This window comes from Kryptolebias marmoratus, linkage group LG8 (genome assembly GCF_001649575.2).
Source record: "Kryptolebias marmoratus isolate JLee-2015 linkage group LG8, ASM164957v2, whole genome shotgun sequence".
Taxonomy (NCBI): domain Eukaryota; kingdom Metazoa; phylum Chordata; class Actinopteri; order Cyprinodontiformes; family Rivulidae; genus Kryptolebias; species Kryptolebias marmoratus.
The window spans coordinates 2089852-2102694 of record NC_051437.1 but is presented as its reverse complement, the minus strand read 5'-3'; the positions used below and the strand labels follow the sequence as shown (position 1 = coordinate 2102694).

General features: G+C 42.1%; 1 protein-coding gene across 2 annotated transcripts in view; it reads right to left on the bottom strand.

The window, feature by feature from the left end:
• Nucleotides 1-2873: 2873 nt before the first annotated feature.
• Nucleotides 2874-12843, bottom strand: part of tcea2 (transcription elongation factor A (SII), 2) — a 26850-nt gene continuing 16880 nt past the window's right edge. For both annotated transcript variants that reach the window (XM_017409645.3, XM_037977032.1), the window contains 3 exons: nucleotides 10594-10740; nucleotides 10438-10509; nucleotides 2874-3180 (listed from right to left, as the gene is read on the bottom strand). In XM_017409645.3, the coding sequence (XP_017265134.1) occupies nucleotides 3172-3180; nucleotides 10438-10509; nucleotides 10594-10740 (228 nt within the window). In that variant the 3' untranslated portion in view covers nucleotides 2874-3171. The remainder of the gene's footprint in view (nucleotides 3181-10437; nucleotides 10510-10593; nucleotides 10741-12843) is intronic.

The following is a 12843-nucleotide window of genomic DNA, read 5'->3' as shown; positions in this document are numbered from 1 at the left end:
GGACCCTCCTCTCCAGAACCCCCGAATAGACCTTACCAGGGAGGCTTAAGAGTGTGACCCCTCTATAGTTGTAACACACTCTCCGGCCCCCCCTTTTTGAATAAGGGGACCACCACCCCGGTCTGCCAATCCAGGGGAACTGTCCCCAATGTCCACACAATATTGCAGAGTTGCGTTAACCAACACAACCTTACAACATCGAGAGGCTTAAGGAACTCCGGACGAATCTCATCCACCCCCAGAGCCTTGCCACCGAGGAGCTTTTTAACCACCTCAGTGACCTCAGCACCGGAGATTGGAGAGCCTGACCTAAAGTCCCCAGGATCCGCCTCCTCAATGGAAGACGTGCTGGTGGGATTGAGGAGGTCTTCAAAGTATTCTGCCCACCGACCCACAACATCCTGAGTCAAGGCCAGCAGCACACCACCGGCACTATAAACAGTGTTGGTGCTGCACTGTTTTCCCCTCCTGAGACGCCGTATGGTGGACCAGTATCGCCTCGAAGCCGTGCGGAAGTCTTTCTCCATGGCCTCTCCAAACTCCTCCCATGCCCGAGTTTTTGCCTCAGCGACCACCCGAGCCGCATGCCGCTTGGATTGCCGGTACCCGTCAGCTGCTTCCGGAGTCCCACAGGCCAAAAATGCCCGATAGGACTCCTTCTTCAGCCTGACGGCATCCCTCACCGCCGGTGTCTACCAGCGGGTTTGAGGGTTGCCGCCGCGACAGGCACCAACTACCTTGCGGCCACAGCTCTAAAAAGCCGCCTCAACAATGGAGGCACGGAACATGGCCCACTCAGATTCAATGTCCCCCACCTCCCCCGGAACATGTTTGAAGTTCTCCCGGAGGTGGGAGTTATAGCTCCGCCTGACCGGAGACTCTGCCAGACGTTCCCAACAGACCCTCACAATACGTTTGGGCCTGCCAGATCTGACCGGCATCCTCTCCCACCATCAGAGCAAACTCACCACCAGGTAGTGGTCAGTTGACAGCTCCGCCCCTTACTTCACCCGAGTGTCCAAGACATGCGGCCGCAGATCAGATGAAACAACAACAAAGTCGATCATTGAACTGTGACCTAGGGTGTCCTGATGCCAAGAGCACATATAGACACCCTTATGTTTGAACATGGTGTTCGTTATGGACAATCCATGACGAGAACAGAAGTCCAACAACAGAACACAGTTCAGGGTTCAGATCAGGGGGGGGCATTCTTCCCAACCACACCCCTCCAGGTCTCACTGGCATTGCCCACGTGAGCATTGAAGTCCCCCAGCAGAACAAGGGAGTCCCCAGGAGGGGCACCCTCCAGTAACCCCTCCAAGGACTCCAAAAAGGGTGGGTAATCTGAACTGCTGTTCGGTGCATAAGCACAAACAACAGTCAGGACCCGTCCCCCCACACGTAGGCGGAGGGAGGCTACCCTCTCGTTTACTGGGGTGAACCCCAACGTACAGGCACCAAGATGGGGGGGCAACAAGTATACCCACTCCTGCTCGGCGCCTCTCACCAGGGACAACTCCAGAGTGAAAGAGTGTCCAACCCCTCTCAAGGAGACTGGTTCCAGAGCCAGAGCCGTGTGTTGAGGTAAGCCCGACTATTTCTAGCTGGAACCTCTCAACCTCACACACCAGCTCAGGCTCCTTCCCCACCTGAGAGGTGACATTCCAAGTCCCGAGAGCCAGCTTCTGTAGCCGAGGATCAGACCGCCAAGGTCCCCGCCTTCGGCCACCACCCATCCCACATTGCACCCAACCCCTTTGGCCCCTTCCATAGGTGGTGAGCCCATGGGAAGGGGGACCCACGTATCCTCTTTGCGCTGTGCCCGGCTGGGCTCCATGGACGAAAGCCCGGCCACCAGGCGCTCGCCAACATGCTCCACCTCCAGGCCTCGCTCCAGAGTGGGGCCCCGGTGACCCACGTCCGGGCGAAGGAACACTATGTCCAATATTTTGACTCATCATAAGGGGTTTTTGGGCTGCACTTTGTCTGATCCCTCACCTAGGACCTGTCTGCCATGGTTGACCCTACTAGGGGCAAGAAGCCCCTGACAGCATAGCTCCTAGGATCATTGGGACACCCCTCAAACCCCTCCACCATGGTAAGATGGCAGCCCAGGGAGGGCTGCCTACCAGCACATTTTAGAATTCATTTTAAAGGTTTATTCCACTTATAAAACCCTATAAGGTCCAGTTAGTCCAGATCTAACTCCATATCCTTCTCACAGTTTGAGGTCTTTTGGACAAAGGCTGCTATTAATGCCACAATCTTTTGTACTGTGTAGCACCTTATGGTTTTTACCCTGTGAAAGGCATTATAAATAATTACTTGGTCCAGGCCTTCCTTGAAAAAGAGATCTGTGATCTCAGTGAGACTTGCCTGGTTAAATAAAGGTTAATAAATAAATAACTTACAATAGTTGCAGCCCAGTGGGATATTGGTTGAAAATGGTCCCCACCAAAAAACTGTCTTAGTTCCTGAAAAAAAAAGTACTTGTAGTGGAAATGTGCCTTCTTTCTGCTGTTAATAAAATATCTCATGAAAAACTGAATAGATTTTAATGAAGCTCTCAGAAAGTATATATTGGCTTTAGAGTGAACTCAATTGAAGATGGCCACTGCATCCAACTAACTTTAGTCATTTTTGTGTTTTCTAAGGTCATTCAATTTTAGAGTGATTGAGCTCAAATTTGGTGTGGTAGTATCTGAAAGTCAATTACAACTCATACTTATACATTGTACATTAATAGATTGCAGAGTTTTTTGTTTAAAACTTGGGAGATATGCATTCTTTCAAGGAATGCTAGAACTTTCTTCAAAACGAATTGTAAATAAATCAAAACAAATAATTAAAAAAGAAACAACAGTCTGGGCTCTGATATTAACCCAAGAGCAACTTTAATTTAAGTGTTAGAAGAAAAAATAAGTGGCAGCACAACATTGCAAAGAAAGGCACCTGCATTATCTTCACTGTGGTAGAAATGTACCTTCAGAATCAACTCATACAAAATCAATTAAACCAACATCAACTTTTACAGTTTTTCTTCTACATATATTGTATTTGTTAGTAATAAATATAAAAAACCTTTACAAAATAAAAAATAACTTTCTAAATTGAAATTATTTATTTATGCGAGTTTGCTCCTTAATTGAATGTTGAATCCCCAGGTCTTCAACAGAACTGTAAAAGAAAGAAAGGAAAAGTGATTAGAATGTTAAAGAAAAGAAAATCTGCCATATTCTCCCATTTTATCCTGGAGTGGAGAAGTCCATTTATCAACTCCCACCACCAAAGGTTATTGAGATTCAATGAATTTGGGTTCAAACAAAGGCCCTGTCTACACTACTCCAGATATTTTTTTTTAAATGGGGACTTTCTTTATTGTTTCCACCTGTTGCCCACTTAAACTGAGTCTCTGGTTAGAAAAACTAAAGAAAAACTTTCTTCCTTGGGTTACAATAGCAAAAGTCTTGGAAAAACAAGAAAACAAAACAAAACAAAAAACCCGACAGACAATATGAGAGCAGAGGAAGAGGGGGAAGGGGGGTCTCTGCTGCCCTCTGTTGGTACATCAACAAACCTGTCTTCCTCAACTCCTCAGAGCCGCAACAGACAGACTACAAAAGTTTTATGGGCAGACAAATTTGTCTGCCACCTACTATCACTAAAGAAAGAAAGACCCACACAGGTCCCTGAAATAACTTGAAACTGACAAATTAATTAAATTATTAAAATAATTTTAAAAATTACTTAAACTTAATTGTTATTAGTCCTTTTTATTTGAACTTTGGTTCAACAGAATTCAACAGAAACTAATGAAATTAATGGTGCTGTTAACTTAATATTTTCTTATTTTATTTTATTTGAGACAATCACTGCAGTGATTTCTGTAACTCTCTCTGAGACGTCTGCACCTGTCCACAGGTGTTCTGGTCCACTCCTCATGAACAAACTGCTCCATCTGTCTCAGGTTTGAAGGCTTCCTTCTCCAGACTGCAGCTTTCAGCTCCTTCCACAGATGTTCAACAGGATTTAGATCAGGGCTCAGAAGGCCACTTTCAGAATGGTCCAATGTTTGTTCTGAGACATTCCAGGGTGTTTTTAACTATGTTCAAAGATAAATGACCAGCGAGTGAGATCAAACTTTCTGATACTGAGCAGCACGTTTCCATGACTTGATAATCTTGAGATTTCATTGTACTCGCATAGATTTAAGATACCATGTGACAGATACACCAAATCTGCCCCAGACCAGAACTGAGCCTCCTCTATGTTTCACTGTAAGATCAGAGTTCTTTTCTTTATACGTTTAATTTTTGGCTCTGTGAACATAGAGCTGATGGGATTTGTTGCCAAAAAGCTCCAGTCTTGTTTCATCTTCCTGAAGGACATTCTCCTAGAAGCTTTGCAGCGTATCAATATGCCTTTAGACAAATTCTAAGCTTACTTTTGTATAATTTGGTGTTCTCCTCAATGGTTTTCCATTAAGTTAATCTTGGCTGAAACAGTAACCGATGGTGTGATCAGACACCAATGTACCCTGACTTTGGAGTTCACCTCTAATCACTTTGGAAGTTGTTCTGGACTCTTTGGTTACCATTCATATTATCTGTCACTTCAATTTGTGATCAGTTTTCATCTCGTGGTCTATACTGTTCTTAGGTTTACACAGTAAATGCATCTGTGACCTGTGCTGGCAAAATGAGTCAGAGGCAGAGCAGGAAAAGTGAAAAGATTCCAACAGGTATGGGGCTGGAATCACTGGTGCCATCACTCTACACAAATAAAAATCGTGTTTTTAAACTGGTATTGTTGTTAACAAACTTGCTTGTTGCTAACTAAGTAATAAATTAGCAAATTTCAATAAACTATATATGATTTTGAAGCCTTTGAGATGGAGAATTTGAAAATAATTACTCAATATGAAAAAAAAGAAAATCCCTCATTAAGACTTATTTTACCAGCACAATTCATCTTTGTTCTGTTCTGTTGCAGTAGACGCGTGCTGTGACAGATTAGGCCAGAGAAGAGACTGTGCTAGAAGACAAAGAATAAAATACAGAGAGAACTGTGTTTTAATAATGGAATTTTGTTTGATAAGTAATTTTGAACTTTTTGCCAGCAGCACATCTCAAAAAAAGTTGGAATGGGGAAGCAAAAGGCTGTAGTAAAAGTAAGTAGTAGGAATAAGAAACAGGAGCGTGTTGCAACTAATAAGGTTAATTGGCAACAGGTCAGTAAAAGGACTGGGTTTAATAAAAGCATTTTATAAGTATTATAAGTATTTTACAAGTATTTGTTGGGAATGACACTTAGCTACTACCACAAAGTTGAGCTCAATATCTGTACAACTGCCCGATCTCTAGCCATTTTTGTATTAGCTTGTTGAGGTAGCGGCCTACAGCCCCCCATGCCACCTGCAACCTGAAACTGGCCAACAGCCTCAACGACTTCTATTGTTGCTTTGATGGCCCAACAGCCAGCCCTGAAACCCTTCCAGTCACCAACAATCACTCCACTCCATTACAGCACACTGTGGACTCAGCCCCCTCTCCCGGACCCCTCACCATCCAGGAGCAGGATGTGCACAGTCTCTTCAGCAAGCTGAACCTCCGTAAGGCTCCGGGTCCAGATGGTGTCTCCCCCTCCACCCTGAGACACTGTGCAGATGAGCTCACTCCCATCTTCAGGACATCTTCAACACCTCCCTGGAGTTGTGTCATGTGCCAGCCTGCTTCAAATCCTCCATTATCCAGTCCCTCCAGGTTTTTGCGGGCATTTTTTGTGATTGTTGCGGCTAAAATGCCTGATTTCGCGGGGCATTTTCCTAAAAGTTGAGATTTTTTTTTTTACTAAAATCAATAAAAAACCATAACTTTTAATATCTAAACCAANCCTAGACCTGCTGCAGTTCGCCTACAGAGCTAACAGGTCTGTAGACGATGCTATTAACCTGGCCCACCATTTCATCCTGCAACATCTGGACACCCCAAAAGTCTACGCCAGGATCCTGTTTGTGGACTTCAGCTCTGCATTCAATACAATCTTGCCACACCTGCTCCAAGATAAGCTCTCTCAGCTCAAAGTGCCCGACTCCATCTGCAGGTGGATCACCAACTTCCTGACTGATAGGAGGCAGTACGTACGGCTGGGGATGACCATCTCAGAGACTCGGACCATCAGCACCGGTTCCCCCCAGGGCACGGTACTTTCACCTCTGCTCTTCTCCCTCCACACCAACTGCTGCACCTCCAGCCGTGAGTCTGTTAAACTGATTAAGTTTGCGGACGACATCACCGTCATCGGTCTGATCTCAGACGGGGACGAGTCTGCTTACAGGACGGAGGTGGATCGACTGGTGTCTTGGTGCAGCTCAAATAACCTGGAGCTTAACACCCAGAAGACGGTGGAGTTAATTGTGGACTTCAGGAAAGCCATAGACCCACCACGCCCTCTCGTTGTTAAGGACCTCACCATCGCCACTGTGGACTCCTTCAGCTTCCTGGGTATCACCATCACCCAGGACCTCAAGTGGGGGCCGACCATCAGCTCCATCATCAAGAAAGCACACCAGAGGATGTTCTTCTTACGACAGCTGAGGAAACTCAAAATGCCAGCTGAGCTGATGGTAAAGTTTTACACAGCTGTCATTGAGTCCATCCTCACCACCTCCATCACCGTGTGGTACACTGGGGCCACGAGCAGGGACAAACAGAGACTACAACGCTTTGTGCGCTCCACCGAGAGGGTGCAACCTCCGACCCGTACAGGACCTGTACTCCTCCAGGACTTTAGGACGTGCAGGTCGAATTGCAGCTGACCCCTCTCACCCTGGACACAGCCTGTTTAATCTTCTCCCCTCAGGCAAAAGACTACGGTCCATGCGGACCAGAACTTCCCACCACATGAACAGCTTCTTTCCCTCTGCCACTAAACTGCTGAACAACAGATAATTGACTCTAGCACGACACAGCCACTTCATCCATCTGCCATAATGCACATGTACACTTTAATTCATTTCTTTCTTGTTCCATGTTTACTTATTCATTTGCATTTGTTTTATTTGCACCAGTACACCAAAACGATTTCCTAGCCTGTAACTTGTTTACTGGCAATGGCAATAAAGCAATTCTGATTCTTATTCTTAAATTGGACTGACTCCAAATGGTGATCAGTTGTATGTGTACATCAAATGATTATTTCCTGATTTTTTTTTTTTTCATTCATCCAATGGTTCATAAGATAATTTGCTAACAGAGAGTTGACCACCTAGTTATTAGTAACATTTAAAACAAAGATCTTGCACAATCTTTTTGTGCTCAGAATTATGTTGGGGGTCAGTCTCAGCTCCTACCACATCAACTTTTAGGCCAATATGTGTAAAAATCCCAGAATTATAGCATTTTCTGTATGTTTTAAGGTCAATAGGCTGTGGCAGCCATCTAGAATTGGCTTGACTCTAAAAGGTAATCAGATGAGAATGAACATCCAATGATTAATTTCTGAAAGTTACATGAAAAAATTTGTCAAGTGATACATTAGATCCCAACTGACTGACGGCCAATGGTAGACTTTAATAAAACTCTCAGAAAGTAATCATTTAATATACCTCTACAATTGATTAACTTTTAGAGTCACCCCAATTCAAGATGGCCACCACATCTTATTGACAAAAGCAAACACAACAATGGCTCAACTTTTTCAGTTTTACAGATATTTAGGTAAAATTTACATAAGAAATGGCTATTTTAACATCTAGTGTGGTGTCACAAATCTTAAATGGGGCCTATTATGCTTCCTTGAACAAGTACGGATTGGTCTGTGAATTTAAAAACATGTGCATTACATTTAATACACAAAATCATTCTCAGATATTGAAATTTCACCTGATCTGTTCTGCCTGTTTTGAGCTCATTTGAGAATGAGCGGCTTTAGAGCTATGCCACTTTTATGCAAATTTCCTGCTGTTGGCCTTTTTTGAGCTTGGACTGTTTCTAGAAGCAGTAGATACCCAAATGGAAGTGAAAAAACATGCAAAAAATGAATTTTGCATAATAGGTCCCCTTTAAGATCATAGGGGATAAACGTGAGCCTCAAAATTATGACTCTCAAAGAGCATTTTGGCCTTATATACTCAGATCTGACCATAATTCTGTTCCTGATACACTGAATTTATCAAAAGGACCAAGAAAATCAGCAAGTTTCTTTTTGGGACTTGTACTCCTTATAGGGCAACCTTCAAAACTATGGCACCAAAAAAGCTGCTGAGAGCTTAGGGCTTAAGACTACTACTCATCATGGTACAAGACTGTGCTTTGCAAGGCTGACGAAGTGCTGGGGTTGGGATGAGCCAGGATCAACATGCATCAAAAGGGCTTGGACCCTGATGATAACTGCTTGCAGTTCTAGTTTCCTTTTGAAATTGACCATTTTTCTCTGCTGGCTGCAGTAGAACCGAGCTATTACTTCATATAATGTTTGGCGTCATTGTGAAACCTAGGCTTTCCTCTTTGGAAACTCTAGTATAAAGTTTTCAAACCAGAACTCTCGTAAACAAAACTAGTTTGTTGCCAGGTCAGATGACAAATCGCCACATTTCAACAAACAATATCATTTTCAAGTATTTGAGATGAAGAATTTAAAAACACTAAATACTTCTGACTCTTTTGCCAGAACGGGTCAAATAAGTGTACCATCCAGAAATGCTGCAATCTTCTTTTGGCCAAAGCTCATTTAAAATGGATTAGAACAAAGTGGAAAAAGTCTGGTCAGATGAATCGAAAATTAATATTTTCTTTTGATAACCAAGAAGAGTGGTGCTGCATTGGCCTGCATACAGTTCAGACATCTCACCAAGTAAAAACAAAAAATTCAGCAAAGACAAGCCAGGACTGTTGAACAGCTAGCATCCTAAATCAAACATGAATGGGACATTGTTTTATATCAAATCCAGCAACTGGTCCCTTCATATCCTAGATATTTACAGACTGCAGTGACGAATGTTCAGACCTCTACACTGGAGAAACTAAACAGCCTCTCCACAGACGCATGGCTCAACACAGGAGAGCCACCTCTGCAGGACAAGACTCAGTTGTGCACCTACACCTCAAGGATAAGAGACACTCTTATGAGGACCACAATGTTCATATTTTGGACCAAGACGACAGATGGCCTGATACTCAGTCATCTGCTCTCTAACTCACACCTTCACACATGTGCCCAAAGCATCTCTCTATGAACCAGTCAAACAAAGCCCTAATGACTCACCATTGGGAGGCGAGGGAGATTAATTTGCATGTGAATCTAGCTGCATAACTGAGCATCTTGTACAATTTCAAGCTTAGAACTCAACTCTCCAATAGAGAAAGCTCCCAGGATGGGAAGTGAAACGCCTTTAACTACAAAATTGAAATTTAGTTGTTTTGATTTTTAATTTCTTTGGCTTTGGCATGCCCTGGATAATTGCGAATCTACATCAACAAATTGGGGTTGGGGCAACTGTGGCTCAGTAGGTAGAGTAGTCATCTTATAATCAGAAGGTTGCAGGTTCAATTCCAGCTTCCTTTAATCACATCTTGATGTGCCCCTGGGCAAGGCACTTAACCCCAAGTTGCCTACCTATCGGTGTATAAATGTGTGAGTGCAAATGGGTGAATGTGGCTCTAGTGTAAAGCGCCTTAAGTGGTCAAAAATAACTGGAAAAACGCTATATAAGTTCAGTCCATTTATCTACAACTGATTAATTTTTGAAGCCACACAATTTATGACAGCTGCCACAGCCAAATGACCCAGGAAACAAAAAAATGGCTCTAACTCTATACTATAAATACTGAGCTCAAATTTGATTGATGTAGTAGCTGAGTCTTTCATGACGTGTGTGACATCTTGCAATATTAGAGGACATTATATGTAACTTCATTTACAAGGTTTGACCAAAATAGCTATAACTTATTTCTCCCCCTTAGTTTAAAACTCTGACATGAAAGTGGTGAGTGATATGAATTCCTTCAAGGAATGCCAGGCCTTCAATTAAAACAATGTTCATTCTGTAAAACAAAACCAGAGTATGCTTTAAATTGTATACTCTGGTAACAAACTATCTATACTTAAAGCATGTTTTTAAATTTTCAAAGATTTATAAAATGTTTTTACAGTTTGTTTCTGATTTTAAAAGAGCTGCCATGCAAGATTTCTTTGGGAATAACCTTTCATGTTTTATTTATAATGAATAATGAAAAGTTCTTATTGTTTAATTAAAAGGTTTTTACAATTTAAATGTTTAATATTTTTAGAACATGAAAAAATAGGATAAATTTAAAATCAAATGTTTTTCCAAACCCATCCCAACTCGGAATATTGTAAAACCAAATTCCAGACTTTTCAAGACCCAGGAAAACTAGATTCTGTTCTTTTCTGCTCCTGATGAGGTGTTCTCACCTTCCATCGGTTGCCGCAGCTGTTACACAAAACAAAAGTTGTCATGGGCTCATCCGCACTTCGGGTCTGCACCTGTAACACAAAGAAATGATTTTGAAAGAATAAATAAAAAAAGAAAAGAAGCAGAAACCAACGAGGAGTTTCCATGAGCTGGACCTGCGTGTATGTGCAGCTTTTCCCGTGACACTTGTTGCAGATGAACATGTCCGTCTCGGTTCCTCCCACCTTGGACAGCTGATGTTCTCTGATGGACTCTTTAGTGAGAGCCTCTCTGATCTGTTTCAATTCTGCACTCGCCATCTCCTGGCAACACGAGAAAAACAAACTATTTTAATTGCCTCTTCAGGATGCCTTCATGCAGTCTTTTTCTTCAGGGGTCACCAGGGAAAACTGGTTCAGAGCTACAGGATTTGATTATTCTTTAACATAAGAGTGTCAAACTCAATGTTATAGGGCCAAAAATAAAAACTTGGTCTAAATTTTCTGAACTTCACTTTGCTTAAGACATCTTACATAGAAGTCAAAATAAACAGTGTACTGGTTCAATTCACAGTGAAATACATCAGTAATATTACCTTCTCATGTCTTTATTTCTATTCGTAGTTGTTGCTAATTACTCCTATTAAAAATGAAAGACCTAGCATTCCTTGAGGGAATACATATGATCCACTGAATTTCATAGCAGTGTTTTAGATTAAGATCATCTTATGATGAAAAATGATACTTATAGTTGTTCTGGTCAAATGACATGCATGATCTCATGTGATACTGTGAAATCTTGCAAGATGTATTAGTGCTCAGGAGTATGTGTTGGTGATGACCTTCAATTACTATCACAGCAAATTTTAGCTCCATGTCTGTAAATTTGACTACGTTATAGCCATTTTTGTGCTGGCTAAAGACAATAAACTGTGGTAGCCATGTTGAATTGTTGTAATCAAGTGGTAATCAGTTGTACAGATACATCCAATGATTACTTTTTGAAAGTTTAACTAAAACCTGTCCACTTGTTCATGGAATATGTTATTTGCAGTCAGACAGTAGTGACTCCAATAGTAAGAGGGGAACTTTTAATAACAGATCTCACATGATTAGTTAGAGCTCAGAGAATAAGCTGTGAAAAGGTCTCAGCTAATACCACACCAAATTTTAGATCCATAGCTGTAAAATTGACTGAGTTATAGTCATGCTTTGTTTGTTTTTTGTTAAGGTTGCTTAGCTGTGACAGGCATCTTGAATGAGATTAACTCTGGAGAAGCTACAGAGATCCACAATCTGTCCACAGGACAACTATTAGATCTGCACTCTACAAATCTGTCCTTTACTGTAGAGTGGCAAGAATAAAGCCACTTTTGAAAAACAGCCAGAAGAAGTTCTGTTTGTAGTTTGTCACAAGTCATGTAGGGATGCAGCACATGTGATAAAAAGCTGCTCTGCTCAAATCAGACCAAAACTGAACTTCATGACCTAAATGTAAAATGCAACATGTGGCAGAAAGCTACCACTGCACATCACCCTGAACACACCATCCCAACTATGAAACATGCTAGTGGCAGCATCATGTTATGGGGATGGCAGCTGGTCAGAGTTAATGGTAAGATGGATGGAGCTAAACACAGGACAATCCTGGAAGAAAACCTGTTACAGGCGGGGGTGGAGGACAGAAACATCCACCCACAGCTACATGGGTTAGACCAAAACATATTCATTTGTTAGAGTGAACCAGTCAAAGTCTAGACCTAAATCCAACTGAGAATCCATGGCAAGACTAGAAAACCGCTGTTCACAGATGCTCTCCTTCCAATCTGATAGAGCATGAGCAGATGGCAAACCCAAAAACATTTGCACCTGTAATTACAACAAGAGGTGCTTTCACAAAGTATTTACTCAGGAGGGGTGGGGACTAAATAAAAATGTATGCCACACATTTGAGATTTTCATTAGCAAAAATAAATAAATTGAAAATCATGGATAATTTTCCTTTGACTTTACAATTATGCATTACCTTGTGTTGGTCTATTATATAAAAAGAAAATCATTAAAATACTTTGACGTTTATGGTTTTAATGTGACAAATTGTGGAAATGTTTGAGGGTATCAATACTTTCACTGGCACTGTAGATTAGTTACTTGAAGTCAAAATAATCCCAACAGAAGAGACTCACTCCACCCGCAGCACTGCATCTGCAGGATATAGTAGATTTGCATTCCACTTTGTCAAATTCGTGGATGGGTTCACGGATCGACCAGCACTCAGACTGTAAACAGGAGCGAAATTGCAAACTACACCAATCTGGCTGATATTCCATCATCAAAGACAATGGCCTCTGGACTAAATGCAATTTCTGGACTCAGAATATGGAAAAGGTTAAAATCTTGGAGAAGCTGTTCGTTTCGGAACAACAG